Source organism: Centruroides sculpturatus, unplaced genomic scaffold (assembly GCF_000671375.1).
Source record: "Centruroides sculpturatus isolate CEXI.00-Female unplaced genomic scaffold, Cexi_2.0 scaffold1170, whole genome shotgun sequence".
Classification (NCBI taxonomy): domain Eukaryota; kingdom Metazoa; phylum Arthropoda; class Arachnida; order Scorpiones; family Buthidae; genus Centruroides; species Centruroides sculpturatus.
The window spans coordinates 3,049-25,418 of NW_019385349.1; the positions used below are offsets into that span (position 1 = coordinate 3,049).

General features: G+C 30.7%; 1 protein-coding gene across 1 annotated transcript; it reads left to right on the top strand.

Moving 5' to 3' along the window:
- Positions 1 to 5,708: 5,708 nt before the first annotated feature.
- On the top strand, positions 5,709 to 8,641 carry LOC111637965 (syntaxin-binding protein 5-like; the record flags this gene model as incomplete). The annotated part of the gene is made up of 2 exons (XM_023383576.1): positions 5,709 to 5,855; positions 8,317 to 8,641. Coding segments are annotated over 2 exons (285 nt in total), but the record flags the coding sequence as incomplete, so codon positions are not given.
- Positions 8,642 to 22,370: the final 13,729 nt, after the last annotated feature.

Here is a 22,370-nt window from a genome sequence, read left to right on the forward strand (position 1 = left end):
GTCGGATAACCGAAAAGTATGAAAAAATCCATTATTAAACTATATAGAAATTATAACACCGGAAATGCTAAATTACCTCACTTCCTTGCCTGTAACCGGTGTTCTTCCTCTCCAAAACGAAGGACTTTGCAAACGTTTTCGAACCATTATTAGTGTAGTATATTATTATATCCCATGTAATTAGTATATTAGTATATCGCTAATTTTCATCGATGTTAAGCCTAACAAAAATTTTTTTAAATAATAATTGTCGCTATTGTATCGTTAAAAATTAGAAAATTAAGCCTTGTTTAAATACTGGCGCCCTTTCATGGTCGAATGAGTGTTGCCAGCTAAAACACGTAAAAATAATATTAAAGTAGCCAAGACATAGCCAAATATTGTAGCGCCACATCACTAGCGGACATTTGAAATTTGCCGACTAGGACGGTCGGTTAACCGAGGTGTCAGTTAATCGGGGGTCGGATAATTGAGGCTCTACTGTAGTTCCAGTTTATACCAGTATCAAATTTTCTGAATATTATCATCATTTGTAATCAGTTTATCAAATGTATATAATTGAATGTTGTTCTAGTATTTAACAATTCTGAAGTATATTTCATAGATATTTAATATTAATAAGCCCGAAAGTAATTTTTAATAAAGTTAATTTTCATTTTCAGTTGTGGAGATAAGTAAAGTAAAAACAAGAATCATTGAAAGTATTGAAATACTCACTTGTTTTTATTTTTCATTTTTCTGTGATTGATATTTTTTTATATTTAATGTATTTAATATAAACCTAACTTTCAGTTTCAAGTATTCATATTGCACAATTTTGATTTAACATTCAAGAAAAATGCAATGTAATAAAATTTATTGAACTTAGTTCCAGCTTACAAATCCAATATTGTATAATAAAGAAAATTCACACATTTCTCACACTCAGTAACTGTTTAATAAACAAATTTTTTTAAGCCACATTCAGAGGCCTGTATCAGGTTAAGCTGATACAAAATCAAACACAGGTTCGAAGTTTGGAAGATCACCAATTTTTTTTTTTTTTTACTTCATTGTTTTTGAAATTAATATATACTGTATTTATGAAAATATTAATATAATTTTAATGAACTAAATGAACAAATATGAACAGCAGTATTAAAAATGCATTTAATAAATAATATAACAGAAAAAAATAAAACTCTCTGGCTAAATGTAAATTTGTATTATTGGTTGCTGTTGTTTTTAAGGGGTTTTTTAAGGTATCTAATATAGATTGTCATGCCGGGCTATGGATACAGATTCTTTACAGTTTATGCAGCTACCTTGAAATATTTGCTGTAACACTTGAAGGTAGCTGCATTAACAGTAAAGAATCTTAGCCTGATTAATATCAGGAACTTTATAAAAAGCTAAATAAAAAAAAACAAACTTTAATAACTGATTTTATTGAGATAAGACCAAATGAGTTTACCATAGTTATTGGTGAAAACCTGGGATTGAAGAAGGTAGTAACAGACGTGACAAAAGAGAGAATTTACAGGTATCCCTCATATAACACACATTTCTACAACACTATTTCTACAACACTATTTCACTCTAACATGGTTTGGAAATTTGGAAAATCCTCCATACAAAATTTTACAATTTCTAATTGCAAACTCCATTATTTTATATTTTTATTCAAGTAAGCATGTGTGTTGTCTCAAATTTGCTCATGGATTTTAGAATATTGAAATTTTCAATGTTTTAGTGCCTTTCATGTAAACTGATAGTACAATTTTTTTCTTTGTTTTTCTTTCCTTAGCTTTCCTATCAACCAGGTATTGTCATTGATTTTGTACTTTAGCCTTTAAAAGACTGTTGCTGTGTTTTAATTTATAGATTAATCGTCATATTTAGTAACGTTTTAAAGTTATTCCCTAAAAATGACAAATAATATACAGCGGTATCTCTGTACTTGAGTTATTCCCAACTTGAACAATTCGATATTCAAGCACAAATTTTTGAAAAAACCATTTGGTACTAAACTGAACAAATGCAACTCATTAGAACAAATTTTTGATTAATATATTTTGTTTTTATTTTGTTATCCATAAAATTTTTGTATGATAAAAATAAAAAAATGAAGATATTGCTGATATTTCTGATCAAGATCAACAACAAAAAAGCTCAGAAACTGATAGTTTTCTTTTTACAAAGTATCCACTTATTTAACAAAATTAATAGTAATGCATAATACGGTATTTTTAATTATGATTGTAAGTTAATTATTGATTGCTTTAATAAATATATTTCTTTTACTAACAAAAATGAATAGTATATTTGTTAACTTTTGAAATCTAACCCTATGTTTTGTACTAATCCTTTGTTTCATATAGCACAGATTTGCATAACAGGTCACTTTTCAGAATCTAACTACCATGTTATACAGGGGATACCTGTACATAATTTCAGTTATATATAGAATCAGTCTACATATATACTGATGAATAGGTATATTTTCATTATTATTTTGTAAAATTGGTAATATCAGTGTTGTTTATATTGGTATATCAATTGTCATATTCCATTTTTGCTAACGACCTTTTATGTACAAAGCTCAGGCCTTTGTTTCAGTTAATCTGTTTTCATTGGTGGGTGCAAAAGAGAACACATCTGAAAGAATGAGAAAAAGGAGTTGGAATGTGCACAGAAAGGAAAAAGTGAGAAAGAAGTCAATGGGAAGATGGGAAGGAAGGAGTTTTGAGATTTTGAGTAAGAATTGGATATTCCATGGAATTTGAGGAATAGGTATCAAACTTGAAAGTTGTTAAACAAAAAAAAAAGAAGGGAATAAAAACATAACACTATCAGAGTGAAATTATATTAGAGACAAATGGAATTTTTATTTGTTATGTTCAGTCACCATATTTTTGTGATTGTGGGGTAGAATAAAGGAAAATCATATCATCAGGGACTGGTCTTTATCCATTTTGCTACAATTTTAGCAAGATCTCTTTCAAAAAAGAACATTTCATTTATGGACTGATTATAATTCTTTGGATCTACTATTCCTCTACTGATAAGCCATACTACAAAAAAAGATTGAGTTGAATTTTAATCCTGTATGTCTGAGAATTAATCATCACCAAACATATGCCGTAAATCCATCGGGCTAGTTTTAAGGCTAATTACTAAATAAATTACGTAATTAATTTGGCACTAGAGGTAAGCGTTAGGCGCCATCTCTTATTAATATTAATAATTATAAATAAATTAATTAATTTAAATAATTTAGAACCGCTGGGAGAAAAATCGGCCCGGAGCGGGACTCGAACCCCACAACTCCTGCTTACCGTGCAGATGCGTTGCCAGTTACGCTATCCGGACCTCCGATCCGATCTCCTCTTCCAGCGTATAACTATGTAACCATCGACGGTTATTACAATGCCGGCTGGGGACACATTCAGTGCCCACGTCCTACTCCTATAAGGCACTCAACCGGCCATCGCAAGCCCCGGCAAGGCGTAATATATATAATCATCGCTAAACCCGATGTAATATAGCTAATCACCAAACATATGCCGTAAATCCATCGGGCTAGTTTTAAGGCTAATTACTAAATAAATTACGTAATTAATTTGGCACTAGAGGTAAGCGTTAGGCGCCATCTCTTATTAATATTAATAATTATAAATAAATTAATTAATTTAAATAATTTAGAACCGCTGGGAGAAAAAATCGGCCCGGAGCGGGACTCNAAATTATTTAAATTAATTAATTTATTTATAATTATTAATATTAATAAGAGATGGCGCCTAACGCTTACCTCTAGTGCCAAATTAATTACGTAATTTATTTAGTAATTAGCCTTAAAACTAGCCCGATGGATTTACGGCATATGTTTGGTGATTATCTATATTACATCGGGTTTAGCGATGATTATATATGAGAATTAATCTCTTAATTGATTATTGTTATCTGTAAAATTGTATTAATTTATAGTATACTGTGTTATTTTTGTCTAGTCTTAATACTGTAACCCAGATATTTGTCTCTCATCTCAGTTAGCATTAATAAATTTTTTGGTGATTCTTGTCTTATTGAACATTATTGTAGTTCTGTTAAACTTCACAATTTAATGTGAATATTTTTACAATATGACTTTTCTGTTTAAAATTTGGATATTTGTTACATAAATTTTATGTAAATTTTTGTATTTAGGCAGGAAGTGTAATACAATTGACTTGCCCTAAAACAAACACTGATAAAACAAATTTTGTCATTTCCCTGGAAAAACACTATTGTCACAATGTTAATTTTCATGCAATAAAGCAAACAAAAATTTTACTTGAATTCATTAAACTAAACTGTAACCTTCACAATCCTCGAAGAAATAACCCTATTTCCAATAAAGATTTTTTTGTTCATATCAAAAGTGTAAAAAGCAAAGTGGTACTATAATAAATGTTCTATTTTAAATAGATTTTCTTTTCCTAGTAAGCAAAAATGAGTTTGAGCTCTGATTGTACAGCAATTCAAACATCAAGTTTTAATGGACTATTCTACTGTACTCAGAAAACAGGGGTTAAAGTTTAAGGATGTCCACCTGTTTAAATGGATGTAGTCTCATTCAAACATGTGTTAGTTTGCATATCAGAGAGAGCACACAGTGATGCGAGGTTTGGCTACTTTTTTACGATTTTGACACCAAAATCATTTTCTTTTTCAAACAATTTTCAACAGAAAAAATCATGGAATTTCTTTAGTTTTGTTTTGTTTAATACACTCATATATTTCTGATGAAAGCTTTCCAGTCAGCAAATTTAAATTTCTGCTAGTACTGTGGCGCTGCAATCTTTGGCTATGTCTTGAGCTACTCCAATATTATTTTTGTTGGTGTGTATGTTTTAGCTGGCAGTACTGGTGCAACCATGAGAGGGTATTTAAGGATGTGCCAGGATTTGAATGAATTTCAACATGGGATAGGTTAATATATTTTTTTGTACATAATCAGTTATCCGAAAAATTGATTTTCCGAACAACCCCAGTCCCCAATTGATTTGGACAATTGCTTGGAGGTCCGGGTGGCAATAGTAAGCAGAGGTTGTGGTTTCAAATCCCACTCCAGGCTAGTTTTTTCATCAGACTGTTCTAAATTATTTAACAAATTATTAAAAATTACAATTATTAATTTAGATAAGAGATGGTGCCTAATGTCTATCTCTAATACCAAATTACTTAATATCTAATCATTAATAATAGCAGATTTATAGCATGATTAATTACAATGATCATTTGGTTGAGTAAGTTTAATTTTATTTAACTTTATTTAGTAAATGAATTCAAACTATTATAATTTAAAGATTTTGATTACCCATTACTTCTTGACTTTATAAATTATATGATCTTGACTCTGAAAATCATCAATATGAATTTTTGATAAAACAAACTAATTACTGTTACCTAGTTGTTTGTATTAATGAGAGTAGACTAATAAAATACAGAAAACAACAACAATTGTAAGGTTAAAGTGATTTTAGTATTAGAAATGAAATTAATTGAATTATTTAAAACAATTGTAATACATTAAGGGATCTATTGTAAAGGGATTCTATCATTAGCAATTTATAAGTAATAGATTATTTGTTTCAAATTATAAATTATAACAATTAATCGTACTTATTTACTTACAACAGAAATTTTGAATAAACCTGATTTATTTTTATTTTCAAATAGAAAAAAAAAATGACAAAAATATCTATTTAACAGTTGGTGAAGCTAGTGGTAAAGCTTCTAAAAGCGTTGCTGTCCATATTCGTGGAAATGTCAATGTTGAGCACATGAGATCTCAAACTTCAACTTTGGCTTCAGAATTAGCCAAAGCACGGCAGGTAAGTACTTAGTCACCAATTTACAATAATTTTCAATAAAGAAATTTTAGCATTTTAAGTATTTGAGTAAATTTGAGCATTGTAAGTATTTTTATTATATTATTGATCATTAAAGGCTGAATTTATGTGCATTTAAAATTGCAATGTATGCATCTATAAATGCATTCAGAAATTCACGAAACCTTCAAAGACAGCAAAAACCAATTTAATTACAAACATTTTTGGTTATTTTTAAAGACCATACTCAGGTAGAATACAAAATCAAACTTAACAAAAATAGAATATACAGTCGACCCTCCTATAATTACGGTCCCTATAATTACGATTCCTATAAAACTACGAAAAAATTGTGACCAATATCCATAAAAAACAGTAAAAATTCCCTATAATTACCTCAAACGTCATCGGGCAGCCGAACTACTTTCCCGCCGTCCGTAGCGCCAACTACGGAGANATTAATCAATTCTAGACTAATTTGATTCAACATTTCCAAAACACGTATAATTTTTTGGGAATAAGTATAAACTATGCTATAAACAAAAACTTGTAGGATTACTTACCGAGTGTGCACTGTTTGACAACGCCATTGCTTAAGCTTGTTTTCATCGCGGAGCAGCGCACCAAATGGCGGGCGCGTTTTCTGATAAGTTATTTTTCTGCGAAGAATTCGTTGAACTTTGGAGACATCATTAAAATTAATTAATTAATAGAAATAATTTTTATGGCCATTGAATAAGAAATGTTTTTTTCACAAGAAATGTATAAAATTACAGTACTGTATTAGACTTACAGTACCTAATTTATATACTGTACAGACGATAGTAAACTCAACTTACTCGAACTCTCCGTAGCGTGTAAGTAGTTTGGCTGCTCGTCCACTATTGGTCCAGATTCTACCAATCCTGTCACAACACGAGTTGACAATGACGTTTTACCACATTTTACGAGTCTCTTTTAGCGTCTTTATACGAATATGGTTGCAATTTTTTCGCTGCGATATACAAATCTGCATTATATGAGCCTGCGTTATAGGGGGGGTCGACTGTATTTATTTGTAATTTTAATTTTTTAATTATTTTAATTTTACTAATTCAGATTAAAGAGAGACATACTAAATCTAAGTATTTTGTGTTTAAGAAGTTCCCATGTGGCCCTCACAGTAACCAAACAGCATTTACACTACCTGGGTATTCTTTCCTATCCTATCCACCATTTTTGCTACTTCTCATCCTCTATTTTCTATTTCCTTATAGTTATAAATTAGTATTAAGAATTGGTGTTAAGAAAAATTTGTGTAATTATTAATTCTGGGTTCTTTTTGTTCTAGTTGTGATAACTTTTAATTGTTCTACCAGCCACCAGATTTTGGGTGATTGTAAATCAAAACCCCTTGAGCTGGAAATTCCTTTGTACCTATACTTTATTATTATGCAAATTTAAATTCCTTTTTTTTATCTTTTACTTTGCATGTGTTGTTTTTCTGGATGTTTGCCTTTGTTGGACAATGAAATCATTTCTTAATTATCATAGTTAGTAAAACTGAATTTCATAAAACAGAATCTTTTCTATGGTTGCTCCATATGCAGAAGTTTGACTACTTTACTTATAACAAAATATCTTCCTTATATTTAATTAAACATTATATTTACACAATTTTTTGAAAGATTTAAATTTAAAATTATTGTAAATGTTTCTTAATTTTATAATTTTAATCTAATTAATTTAAAGGATTTTGAAAATGAGAGATTTCCATGGCAATGCAAAAAAGTTTCATTTGTGGGACTTTAAAAGAATGAGTTATTTTACACTTTCAAATTTAAAATATTTAAATTTCATACACACATTTATTTTTGGATGGCAGAGTGATGTTTGTCACACAAATTGTACATACACAAAAAAGATTCACTGCACAAATAGCAAAAATGGTCATTTGATTGTTTGAAATAATACTTGTAATCATGCAAACAAACCATAAATTTTATAAAGCACTTATTTAATCCCAAAGATAATCAAATCTGCAAAATATGCATTATTGGACAACTTTAATTTGATCCACTTGGACCTAAATTATGTTTATATATTGAGGTTTCAACATTATAGCATTTAAGGGCAAACATGTATGTGCATACAAATCCAGTAGGATTATTGATCATTACTAAAACTGAGCAGCCCTTATATATGTAGTAATTTAATCTAATAATTAATTATATATATATATATATATCATCCAGGGTAAGAAATACTAATTATAAACATTTAAACAAACAAATCTAATTGCTTAGTTTTTATGAAACTTAAAACTGTTTCTTGTTTATCAGTTTTAAAATAATTTTAGTTTGAAGCAGAATTATAAATTTTAGTTCTTTTATTGTAATTCTTATATGATTTGATTGCGTAATGAATAATTAAAATTTAAAATAAATATGAAATATTGAATTGTTCTTGAATTATTATTTTTTAGGGTTTGACAGAAAGAGGGGAAGCTTTGACTCAACTTGAAGAACGCACAGGAAGATTAATGACTGAAGCAGAAAGTTACTCTAATACTGCTCATCAGTTGATGGTTAAATATAAAGATAGAAAATGGTATCAATTTTAAATTAATTTTTCCAAATCGGCCAGAAGAAAAAGAAGAAAGTGGGGCTATGAGGCTCTATTTAAATAGATCAGTGTTGGTGCCAGTGTTCCTTTACTCTCTGCTATTAAGACCTATGATTGGGCAGACTGCACCATTCAACTGACAATGAACAGCTCTAGAGTTGTTTAAAAAATTAAAGACAAATACTGAAAAATTAAGATGAGCAGGCAAAATGGAGTTATGATTGGCTCCTCCATCTCTGTTCATCACACCTCACAGAATGTGATTATTTCAGAAGAATAGAATCCTACCACATATGTGTACTGTAATATTGAAATTAGGAGCCAGTCTATCTTTGTAAGAATACTGTATTTATATGGATATACATTCCATGGTTTTTGTTTATATATTATCTACTTTGTTGACAAGTCAAAAAGTTTGTTGTTCTGCCTAGACACCAGTCAGGATTGCCATGTCTCTTCTTGCACAGTCCTTCACTAATCAGCATATTTCCTCACATTATATCTTCCCTCATTGCCTTGTACAAGGAAAATTGGTATAATTGTGTGTTCAGCAGAAAATGGTTTTTTTTCTGACCAATCTATGTACAGAAAATGAATAGGGTATATATAAATAAAGAAATTTGTCTCAAAATTCAATCCAAGTTACTGGTACATATTCCACTGTGCACAGTCATGTGATCAAATATAATCTATTGTCAAAAGATTTATATGGTAGTTTAAGATTACAATAAACATTCAAAATTGGATTATGTTAAAATTTCTGAAATGCAGGATTTAGTGTTGAATAAGCAAATTTACCAATTGACTGACTATCAAATCACATCAGCGAAATAAATCTGTGAAGATTCATCTTGAAAAGCTCTGTTATCAAAGACAGTTATGTAAAAATCAGTTTACAGAGTAATTGTAACTGTAAATTAATAGTGCAGGAAACCATCTCACATTTAGTAAATGTGCAGCTTCTTACATTGTGCCTGTATTTCAGGAAATATCAGTTTAGATGGAAATATATCAGGAAAAAAAATGTATTTGTTTGTTTGTCTGTATTTGCATAATACTGTATATTGTATTTTCACTAGTATTTACAAAATACTATACTGTATTATTATTGAAAAACCTTGTTCAAAACAGTGAATATTTGTGATAATTAACATTTTTAAATAGTGCCAATTCAATTACTTCCCTCAGTGGTACAAAAGTATGATTCATATTTATAAAATTAATGCCTCCTTTATTTTCTTCCTAAATCATTTATAAGATTTATAAATTAATTGAAAAATAATTAACAGAAATTGAATATATCAAACATAATCATAGAGCTTAGTCAGTTTTAGTATTGACTTATATCTCAGATGGTCCATTTGCTGTCCTTATCTAATTTATTCAGTATGCAGTTGCATTATAAAGGAAGATTTTTGTTTAAAAGTAAAATTGTTTAGATATTGGCAATAGAAATGTGTGGGGTAAGTAATTGTCATATGACTCTTATTTCCTTTATGGGCCTTCTTTGTAAGTCTGCACAAGTAACAACATTCAATCCTCCTACCTGCAATTGTCACTTAAAAAAGTGTCGATTATATACATGACCATTTAAAAATTACTTAGAGAAACATATTTACCCCATTCTGATGATCATGAATTGAAAAGTAGATTAGTAATTTGTCATCAAATGAGAAATTCCTGTATTATACATTGAAAAAGAAAACCCTCTGTGCATATTATTTTGGTTTTTTTTTGTTTGCATGATCAGTTAAAATGTGGTGGTCTCTGATCACTAAATTATTTGTGGATCAATGAGATGATTTTGTGCATCCATTGCTAAATTTCAGTAACTGTATAAAGATTACTTATAAATATTGTTGGATATTCTTGTTTCCAGTGCCAGGTAGTGTTAAATTGAAATTTTTTTTTTAGTGTAATAAAGCCAAATCTGTTGCAAGATTACATGGTGAGTGTTTATCTTTGTGCCCTTATTGCAAATACATATATAAAAAATATTAACAATAATAAGATATTGGTTTATGCATAATTATTTATAATAAAGTACAGCAAACAGTCAGAAAACTTCCATAATGTGTTCTAAATTTTGAAAACATCAAAACATGTCTGCTGATAATAATTTTTACTAAATTATTTAAAGCATACATAATAGTAAATAGATAATCATAGACATGTATAAAGAGAGCAGATTAGCAAATCTATTTTTCCTTCCATTACCAATTTTAGTTAGAGAAGGCAAATGCAAGAAGATTCTATTTGTGATTGTGTACAGAAATAATCAATTTTAAGAAAAATAAAATTATATGAAAAAAAATAAACAATTATATTGTATTTTCAATGTTAAGTATAAAATTGTTATTCAATCTACAACAAGCAAAAGAAAAAATTTGTTTTCTTGTTGATGTACAGGAAAGTTAAATTGTAATTTACCAGTATATATTTAATCATTAAGTGTTAAAACATTAACTTAATAATAAAAACTTTTCAGCAGAATTTTGATTTTCATAATTATTTTATATTCTTAGAATACACATTGAATTTATTTTATTTAACATATCTTAAGCATTAAATTGATGTTTTATATTGCAATATTCATTTTGTTGTTCTAAGCATTATTTGCTATAAGCTAACTATTTTTTGCATAAGCTATATTATGTTAACCTATAGTCACCATTTCTATTCCTTTGTATGCTATTCACTTTTACATTTTTTTATTTTTGATATCTGTTCTAATTCCAATCTGAAGAAAGTAAATTTCTTAACTATTGTAATGGCATCTTTTTGTTCTATAATAAACAAAAAATAAGTTAAAATGACTAGTAATATCCATTGTAACTAAAACTGTAACTTTAAACATCCTAGAAGTTACAAAAGTAACTTGACCTGTCTTCAGGTATTACTTACATGTAAAGTTAAAATATGTACTTAAATTTATAATTTCTGGTATATTTAAAATGATACATTTAGTAATAATGGATATTTCATATCATAACAGAAAGCAAATACAAATACAAACCTCAAAGTCAGTCCAGCAGTTGCTTTATCCTGGAATTATAATGTGGTTGCTATGTTACAGGTGACTTTGTTAAGAATGGCCCTATATGGCAAAGGAAACTGAAAGCTCTGGAGATTTCTAAAGCAGATCAGATAGAAGAGGTAAACATCAAGGGAGATGAAATCAGTTTTCAATACATAGCAAGCTCTCTGTAATTCAGCACTCAACCAATCATTGTGCCCACATCTTGCATGCAATTATTTTGAAATTTCAAATTTGGCCATACTTTGAACATTCCATCTTAGAATTTCTTCTGTTTCTGACAAAGGTCTTTGTGATAGACTGAAAACATTTGCATTTTGTGACTGTTGTACTGACTTTGATGTTCATGTTTGCTTTTTGTTTGTTGTTTCTATAGTCCAGTTCAAACTGAAGAATTTATTGAAAGTCATTTTAAGTTGTATTTTTTTTATTTACTATGGAACAAAAATTAGCTATTGCAATATAGGAATAAATTTATTTTCTTTCACTATGCCATAAAATTATTGTTATTTTAAGGCCCTTTTCACATGATCCAGTTTAAAACCATGGCTGTGACTAGCCAAGACACCATAAATTGCTATTGACTGATGATTTCCGTAGAGCCTCTTATATGATATGGCCACAGCAAAATTCCATACATGACAAGTTTTATGTCACCAGAGTCCCCATAGTTTTTGCCTATAGTCAAGATTACTGTGTGTGTCCATACTCTCTTCCACACTCCATGATTTTTTTGCCGTACCTATGCACATTAAGACTTCCAATGAGATACATTAAACTTAAATTTTCTTTTGATTAAAATGGAGATTATGAAGTTGATCTTGGATGTCTACAAAGGGGGAAAACAAGTCACTTGCCCCTGGAATTGAGTAAGAATTTTCACAAATTATAATCATAAAAGTAATTGAAATATGCAACCTTATACCCTCAACCAAGAGATACTTTGTCTGTCTTGTTGTATTGATGCAATACTGTATTCTATAATCTACTTGCAAAAAAAACCCAAAAAATTAAATAATTAAAATTTATTGATATAAATATTTGTCTGCAACTTTACCTCCTGGAAAATATTCTGTGGACACCATGAAGTTGATGTTGAATTATTAACAAATTTAGTTCAAGAAAGACCTGTTTTATGGGATAAACGTTTAGAAGAATATGAATCTCAAAATTTAACAGTAAATCAGTGGAATTAAATTTCTCATTTTAGAATTTTGGCAAATTAAAGCAGTGATGAGTAACGTTTCCTGGATGCAGGCTACAAATGAATTTCATAGACTTCTAAGGGACCAAAGCATTTTTCTTGCAGAGTTACAGGCTTTAAGCCTGATGAGTATTAATATGCGCCATAATTCCAGTCTTCTAGGTACTAAAATATAGTGTGATAATGTGTAAACTAGTAATATATAGTTTGTTCTCTTGTTTTCACATTTAGTTTGAATGTTCTTTGTCACAAATATCAGCTTAATAAGGGTTGCACAATGAGGGAGTAAACAGGAAAATAAAATTGTTTCCAAAATCATCAGGCCACATATTAGGACTTCACACTTGATGAACCTTTATTTCTGGTAACGTTTCAATTCAGGGACAAATGTTTTCGGCCTCACCTGACGTCTGCTTCAGGTTAAATTAAAATTAAAATGGGATTCCTCTATCATGGAGATGCATCAACTCTAAAGACGGCAATGCACTATCATATGCCTGGCACTACATATGGAAAGAGCAAGATGTCGCCGATGTTCTATAGCACGCTCATATAACCTTGTTCCAATTTATTTTAAAATCTTAACATTTGAAAACATTCCAAAGAAAGACATTCTAAGTTTGGAATCCCGTTTTAATTTTAATTTAACCTGAAGCAGACCTTGGGTGAGGCCGAAAATGTTTGTTCCTGAATTGAAACGTTACCAGAAATAAAGGTTCATCAAGTTTGTTCATTAAATACTGGTAATCAGGTTAGAAAATATTGTTATTAGGACTTCACAGACCACATGTTCCATGTGAATGAAGTAAAATATTGTACATATTAAGGCTGTGGAGTAGGTACACAAATGTTTTGACTCTGACTCCTCTATTTATATATCAATACAGGATATAAATAATAGATGTATTATATATTTTTTATCTCAATTGAATGCACACAACATACAAGGATTTCATCACTGTCAACATGAATATAAAACTTTTTTAGAACCATAGTCTGTTAAAATTTGGAGTTGGTGCATTTTTACCAATTTCAACTTTGACTCCAGTAATTCAAGAATTGTTAATAATTGAATTAGAAAAGACTCAATAATTTGTCAAATATTGATATAACCTACAAAAGTAATTTAAAAATTTTAAATTGTCCTGCACCCAATAAACTTTTTTCTACATTTACTGGATGTGCCCAGTGAACTATTTCACTATTTTTCATTTATGTAATAAATATACAGATGGTGCATTTTCTCTGGTCAATCACAAACCACTGCTCTAAGCAAAAATAATAAAGGAACAAATTGAAAATATGGAAAATATTGTTTGTGAATAGATGCAGTTGGATACTGTATTTAGTGCCATAACTAGCTATAGTCACAATTTCAACCAGATTGTGTGAAAGGGCCTAATTCTTAACTTTTGTTTAACTTTTAAAAGAAATAATTTTTAATTATTTAAATACAACTTGCATTTTATTTTTAATTCATTTCTTAATGTTAAAAAATTATAGTATGTAAAATTCAGCCTAGCTTAAAATATTTTAAATAAAACTCTATTTTACAAAACCAAAACATTTTAAGAAGTCATTTTATAAATGTTTATTAGCAGTTTGGTTTGATAATGTTGTCTACTGAGCTAGTTTCAAGCAAAGAATATAAACTGAAAATTTTTTTATATTTTACAATATATCAACAAATAAACAATACTGAAAATATATTTGTCACTGCCCTATTTCCTCAGTACATTAGCATTAGTAGAAAAAGAGAAATCTATGAAATTACTACACAATGCCAAGAACATTTTATTTTATAATTATCAATTTAATTTATTGTAAAACAGTGCTTATAGTGGAGGAAAAAGTATCTGTTTGCAAAATTTATAACAGATATGATACAAATGAGTCTTAACTTGAAATGAACAAATGTATTTGAGTTTTTTTTATTGTGAATAAGAGTTTTGAGAGACATTAATCTCATTAAACCAGCATAATTATTTATTAATTCATCAATACTTTGTAAATGTAGTAAACAGAAATATCATATTTGTCTATACCCAATGTAAACAGCCAACACTTCTTCCAAATAACAAAGACTGTGCAGACAATGATATCATCTAAAATATCTTTTTGGAGGATTTTAATAAAATATTTTGGATGATATCCTCATCTGCTTGGCCTTTATTACTTGGAAGAGGTGTCAGCTGTTTACATCAGTAATAGACATATACTATGTTTAGTTTTACTAAATTTATGAAGTATTGATGGATTAATCAATATTAAAACCCAATCTATAGTTTGTGCAATTTAGTACAGTAATAACTATATTTATCATTTGGATAAGACAAAAGGCACAAAAGGTAGTCCATAAATGATGTCATGCTATTTTTGGCAAATTTTAACCCTCCCTCTCCCTTTTCACATTTTTCAAATTCCCTCTTTAAAATGATGTCATATTAGTTTTAAAGGGAAAATTTTAAAAAAGTACAACAATCAGAAGTGGAATTTAGTTTCAGAAGTTTATTTACAGTGTAAATATCAATTAGTTTACTACAAAATTTTTTCACTCCCATGCACTAGTTCTAGTTCATGCAACAGTAAGTGTTCTTTTATTGAAACTATATAAGAGTGGTGAGAGGTGGTACTTCAGTTTCTGTACCACCTCTCACCACTCCAGTTTCTCCCCTTTCGGGGAGATTTTCCATGTGAATACAGAGGCGTAGCTATCGTGGAGCAGTTGGAGCAAACCGCTCCAGGCGCACGAATCATGAGGGCTCCAAGTTATAAAGGGCAAATAAAAAATTGTAAAAACATTTGTAAAAAAATTTTTGGATGTAATAATTAATCAATTAACTATTAGATTTGAATCCATTTGACAATTATGTACACTTTTCAAGTGCTTTTCGCCTGAATATCTTGTCACGTCATCTGATAAAAATATTCTGAAACAATCAGAATTGTTACAATCGGCATATTCGCCTAGTTTTGGACCTCAACTGCTTCGATTTAAAATGTGTTTTTATAGTCAGGTAAAAGAAATTACTTCTATAAGTGAAGTTGCTGAATTACTTTCATTTTACACCACAGCCTCAAATAAGTTTTCCAACATTATTGCAGTATGCCTCATTTTTTTAACTTTACGGGCAATGACAAGAAGTTTTTCAAAACTAAAATTAATCAAAACTTATTTAAGAAGCAGCATGTCACAACACCGTCTTAACTCTGGTTACTATATCCAGGGACGGATCTACAAACTAATAGAGCTTAAGCCCTGGGTTCTATGTGTCAAGGTCCCACAAAAATTGTATTATTATCATAAATTTTTAATACTTTTTCATTAACAATGAGCATTTATTGTATAGTAAAAAATAGTTAATATTAATAATAATGATAATTTATAGTATTATTTATATTAACAAAAAATGGGTTCCCATTGGACTTCAATAAGCTCTATGATGATGATGATGATTTTGTTTTGTTAAGTTATGGCAATGCAGCACTTGGGCAATCTGCCTAGGGGGATGCCTTCCGGGAGGTCTTTTTAAGGGAAACTGGCCCCTATTTAGGTGTTACAGATGTGGAGAAAACCCGGAAAACTTCATGTAGCCAGCTCATCTGAGCTCCCAGTGTTCAGGGTACGAAGACCGCTTGGCCACTGGTGGGCTGTGCCCCGAAAAATCTAGATCAGTCCCTACTATATTAATTGAAAAAACAATAGCTTGTCAACTTGATCTGAAGAAAGTGATTGACTGATTTGCAAACGAAAAAGCGAGCAAACAATTTTGAAGTTTTTTAAATGTATTATGTATTTCTTATAAAATTAAACTTGCTTACATTTTGTCAATACAGTTTATATAATATGTAGTAAATATTATTAGGTACTCTGTATTTAAACAATTATATTTTGTTTTATACTAGCAGATGAGTCCGATGTTGCTCGGGCAAAAAGTAACGATAGCAAAGATTAAGATCACTAGATTATAGGCGATCTTACTCGTTTTCACTGTGTGCAAGAATTAGGCCCCTCTCTTCTGAGGAATAAGGGGCGCACCGATTCAACTTGCTCCAGGGTGCTGAATATGTAGCTATGCCACTGTGTGAATAAATTCTTTATCAATATATTCAATGACTTTGGCAGAGTCATGTAGAATCTTTACCCTCTGCCTTCTTGTGGAAATGGTAGGGAGTCCAAAAATTAATAATAAAATATTTTATGTACAACTTGTATATGAGTAAATTTGATCAAGCACATCATCATTGTTTTTATTTCCATGCAAAAGTCCATAGTCATTGGCACCACTAAGGGAGTTTTGCAATATCAATACTGAGAGTTGCAGAATAAAAGTGCAATAGCAATACATGCATACATGATCTACCCACAGTCCAAATTATTAAATTGTATATTTAATAAGCAGTGACTTATGTTGTGCTAAATTCCTCCCCCTCTCTTGTCACAAATTGTTGCATTTCTTAAACTCCCCTCCCCTGGGGTGTGACATCATTTATGGATGATTCCAAATCTAAAATGGAAATCTATGCTATCTGTTATCTCAGATTCTACAGAAGCATGCCAATTCTTTTTTTTAATACTCTTATTCCCCTATGGTTATTAATTAAGTGGGCTATTTTATCAAATCCATTGTGGGTTCAGCCAGGCCCACATTAAAGCAGCCAGTGATGAAAGACAGGGCCTGACATATTTAGGTCAGATCACCCCTGAAAAATTACTGGGGTTAATTCATATGCCTTTGTGTCCTTATTATATATTGTATAAATGTCTACTGGGACATATTGTATTAATAGGACTTATTGTACAGGTTAACAATAAAGATTGATTGTTTTTTCTGAATAAGTTTCCTCAATTTGATGATTCCGGACACCAGTACAATAAGTCCTATTAATACGATATGTCCTGTAGACATTTATACAATAAATTACTGGGAGTTTTCAGCCTGTCCAGATTAATTTCCAGGTAGATTGTTCAGCCATCAGCATGCCACAATAATAACAGTAAGTTTCAGAATATGTCAACTCCATACAATATCAGGAGGAACATAAATGAAAGAAAATTATAGGAGTCAAAGCTTTTTATTTGGTTAAATGTTTTTTTAGGAATTTTCCATTCCATCATCAGACCCAAAAATGTATTAATCATAAATTCAAATGAGAACATCCATTTGTTTCTATTGAGCATTCTGGAGGAATTCAAAAGCATGAAGTTTTTTCTTTAAATGAGAACATAACAAATCAAACAGAAGTTATTTCTGTTTGATTTAAAACATATCAGTGTAATAGAATCATTTTTCAAAGTAAACATCATCAATTTTGTAAAACTGATGTTGTTATACTGACTGATTGTGAAATGTTTTAAATAAAACAAGTTGTGTTTTCTAATATTTTAAAAACTGTTCATGCTTTGAATTTCTCCAGAANCAAACTATAAAATCGTTAATCGATTCTCCTTCTTTTTGTACCCGGCGAGTAAAGTTCGCTCTCTCGGAAATAATACTGACTGATTTATTTCTATGAGACCTCATTATACTTTTTAAATCAGCAAATGTCTTCGAAGAAGGTTTATCTGGGAGACAAAGGTTCTTTAATAATTTGTAAGCCACCGGACCCATTTGACTAACGAGAGTAGCCACTAGGGTTTCTCAAACGGGATCCCGGTTGTTTTTTTAACCCGGGAAATTTTTCCTATCCCGGGAAATCCCGCAAATTTCTTAAAAATTCACTTTTTTTCTTATTTTGTGTTAAGGTTGAGGAATTTTGCAAATAGAAAGCATAATTAACTCATAAACTGTCAGAATACATTTGTNGATTACTAGATTATAGGCGATCTTACTCGTTTTCACTGTGTGCAAGAATTAGGCCCCTCTCTTCTGAGGAATAAGGGGCGCACCGATTCAACTTGCTCCAGGGTGCTGAATATGTAGCTATGCCACTGTGTGAATAAATTCTTTATCAATATATTCAATGACTTTGGCAGAGTCATGTAGAATCTTTACCCTCTGCCTTCTTGTGGAAATGGTAGGGAGTCCAAAAATTAATAATAAAATATTTTATGTACAACTTGTATATGAGTAAATTTGATCAAGCACATCATCATTGTTTTTATTTCCATGCAAAAGTCCATAGTCATTGGCACCACTAAGGGAGTTTTGCAATATCAATACTGAGAGTTGCAGAATAAAAGTGCAATAGCAATACATGCATACATGATCTACCCACAGTCCAAATTATTAAATTGTATATTTAATAAGCAGTGACTTATGTTGTGCTAAATTCCTCCCCCTCTCTTGTCACAAATTGTTGCATTTCTTAAACTCCCCTCCCCTGGGGTGTGACATCATTTATGGATGATTCCAAATCTAAAATGGAAATCTATGCTATCTGTTATCTCAGATTCTACAGAAGCATGCCAATTCTTTTTTTTAATACTCTTATTCCCCTATGGTTATTAAGTGGGCTATTTTATCAAATCTATTGTGGGTTCAGCCAGGCCCACATTAAAGCAGCCAGTGATGAAAGACAGGGCCTGACATATTTAGGTCAGATCACCCCTGAAAAATTACTGGGGTTAATTCATATGCCTTTGTGTCCTTATTATATATTGTATAAATGTCTACTGGGACATATTGTATTAATAGGACTTATTGTACAGGTTAACAATAAAGATTGATTGTTTTTTCTGAATAAGTTTCCTCAATTTGATGATTCCGGACACCAGTACAATAAGTCCTATTAATACGATATGTCCTGTAGACATTTATACAATAAATTACTGGGAGTTTTCAGCCTGTCCAGATTAATTTCCAGGTAGATTGTTCAGCCATCAGCATGCCACAATAATAACAGTAAGTTTCAGAATATGTCAACTCCATACAATATCAGGAGGAACATAAATGAAAGAAAATTATAGGAGTCAAAGCTTTTTATTTGGTTAAATGTTTTTTTAGGAATTTTCCATTCCATCATCAGACCCAAAAATGTATTAATCATAAATTCAAATGAGAACATCCATTTGTTTCTATTGAGCATTCTGGAGGAATTCAAAAGCATGAAGTTTTTTCTTTAAATGAGAACATAACAAATCAAACAGAAGTTATTTCTGTTTGATTTAAAACATATCAGTGTAATAGAATCATTTTTCAAAGTAAACATCATCAATTTTGTAAAACTGATGTTGTTATACTGACTGATTGTGAAATGTTTTAAATAAAACAAGTTGTGTTTTCTAATATTTTAAAAACTGTTCATGCTTTGAATTTCTCCAGAATGCTCAACAGAACAAATGGATGTTCTTATTTGAATTTATGATTCAAACTTTTTTAGGTCTAATGATGGAACAGAAGTCCTGAAAGACATTTAACCAAATAAAAAGCTTTGACTCCTATTAATAACAATATTTTGGTCAGAATAGCATCTCTAAGATTGATGTTATATTAATTTTCACCATTAGAATGCATAAGAAAATATCATGATTTTTACAGTAATCCTTGAGATATAGTCATTTGGTTCTTTCAAAATTTATACTAGCCACTTTATTATATCATATACTCAGATATTAATAATAATGATAATTTATAGTATTATTTATATTAACAAAAAATGGGTTCCCATTGGACTTCAATAAGCTCTATGATGATGATGATGATTTTGTTTTGTTAAGTTATGGCAATGCAGCACTTGGGCAATCTGCCTAGGGGGATGCCTTCCGGGAGGTCTTTTTAAGGGAAACTGGCCCCTATTTAGGTGTTACAGATGTGGAGAAAACCCGGAAAACTTCATGTAGCCAGCTCATCTGAGCTCCCAGTGTTCAGGGTACGAAGACCGCTTGGCCACTGGTGGGCTGTGCCCCGAAAAATCTAGATCAGTCCCTACTATATTAATTGAAAAAACAATAGCTTGTCAACTTGATCTGAAGAAAGTGATTGACTGATTTGCAAACGAAAAAGCGAGCAAACAATTTTGAAGTTTTTTAAATGTATTATGTATTTCTTATAAAATTAAACTTGCTTACATTTTGTCAATACAGTTTATATAATATGTAGTAAATATTATTAGGTACTCTGTATTTAAACAATTATATTTTGTTTTATACTAGCAGATGAGTCCGATGTTGCTCGGGCAAAAAGTAACGATAGCAAAGATTAAGATCACTAGATTATAGGCGATCTTACTCGTTTTCACTGTGTGCAAGAATTAGGCCCCTCTCTTCTGAGGAATAAGGGGCGCACCGATTCAACTTGCTCCAGGGTGCTGAATATGTAGCTATGCCACTGTGTGAATAAATTCTTTATCAATATATTCAATGACTTTGGCAGAGTCATGTAGAATCTTTACCCTCTGCCTTCTTGTGGAAATGGTAGGGAGTCCAAAAATTAATAATAAAATATTTTATGTACAACTTGTATATGAGTAAATTTGATCAAGCACATCATCATTGTTTTTATTTCCATGCAAAAGTCCATAGTCATTGGCACCACTAAGGGAGTTTTGCAATATCAATACTGAGAGTTGCAGAATAAAAGTGCAATAGCAATACATGCATACATGATCTACCCACAGTCCAAATTATTAAATTGTATATTTAATAAGCAGTGACTTATGTTGTGCTAAATTCCTCCCCCTCTCTTGTCACAAATTGTTGCATTTCTTAAACTCCCCTCCCCTGGGGTGTGACATCATTTATGGATGATTCCAAATCTAAAATGGAAATCTATGCTATCTGTTATCTCAGATTCTACAGAAGCATGCCAATTCTTTTTTTTAATACTCTTATTCCCCTATGGTTATTAATTAAGTGGGCTATTTTATCAAATCCATTGTGGGTTCAGCCAGGCCCACATTAAAGCAGCCAGTGATGAAAGACAGGGCCTGACATATTTAGGTCAGATCACCCCTGAAAAATTACTGGGGTTAATTCATATGCCTTTGTGTCCTTATTATATATTGTATAAATGTCTACTGGGACATATACAGGTTAACAATAAAGATTGATTGTTTTTTCTGAATAAGTTTCCTCAATTTGATGATTCCGGACACCAGTACAATAAGTCCTATTAATACAATATGTCCTGTAGACATTTATACAATAAATTACTGGGAGTTTTCAGCCTGTCCAGATTAATTTCCAGGTAGATTGCTCAGCCATCAGCATGCCACAATAATAACAGTAAGTTTCAGAATATGTCAACTCCATACAATATCAGGAGGAACATAAATGAAAGAAAATTATAGGAGTCAAAGCTTTTTATTTGGTTAAATGTTTTTTTAGGAATTTTCCATTCCATCATCAGACCCAAAAATGTATTAATCATAAATTCAAATGAGAACATCCATTTGTTTCTATTGAGCATTCTGGAGGAATTCAAAAGCATGAAGTTTTTTCTTTAAATGAGAACATAACAAATCAAACAGAAGTTATTTCTGTNTTGAAGTACATAACGGTGCAGAACTCTGCAGTGCGCAGGCGCGCTACTAAATATATACATTCGAAGTGCCATAGGTGGCGCTGCGATACATAGCAGAACAGGTACAGATGACTTAGCTCTATTGGATATTGGAGAAGGTACGATCGTGCATGCAAAAAAGAAAAAAAAAAGTCGACAGGTCGCGCGCCACACGTCGGCGTAAACAGACTAACATGGCAGAATTGCAGATGAGTTTCAGTGAGTGTGGG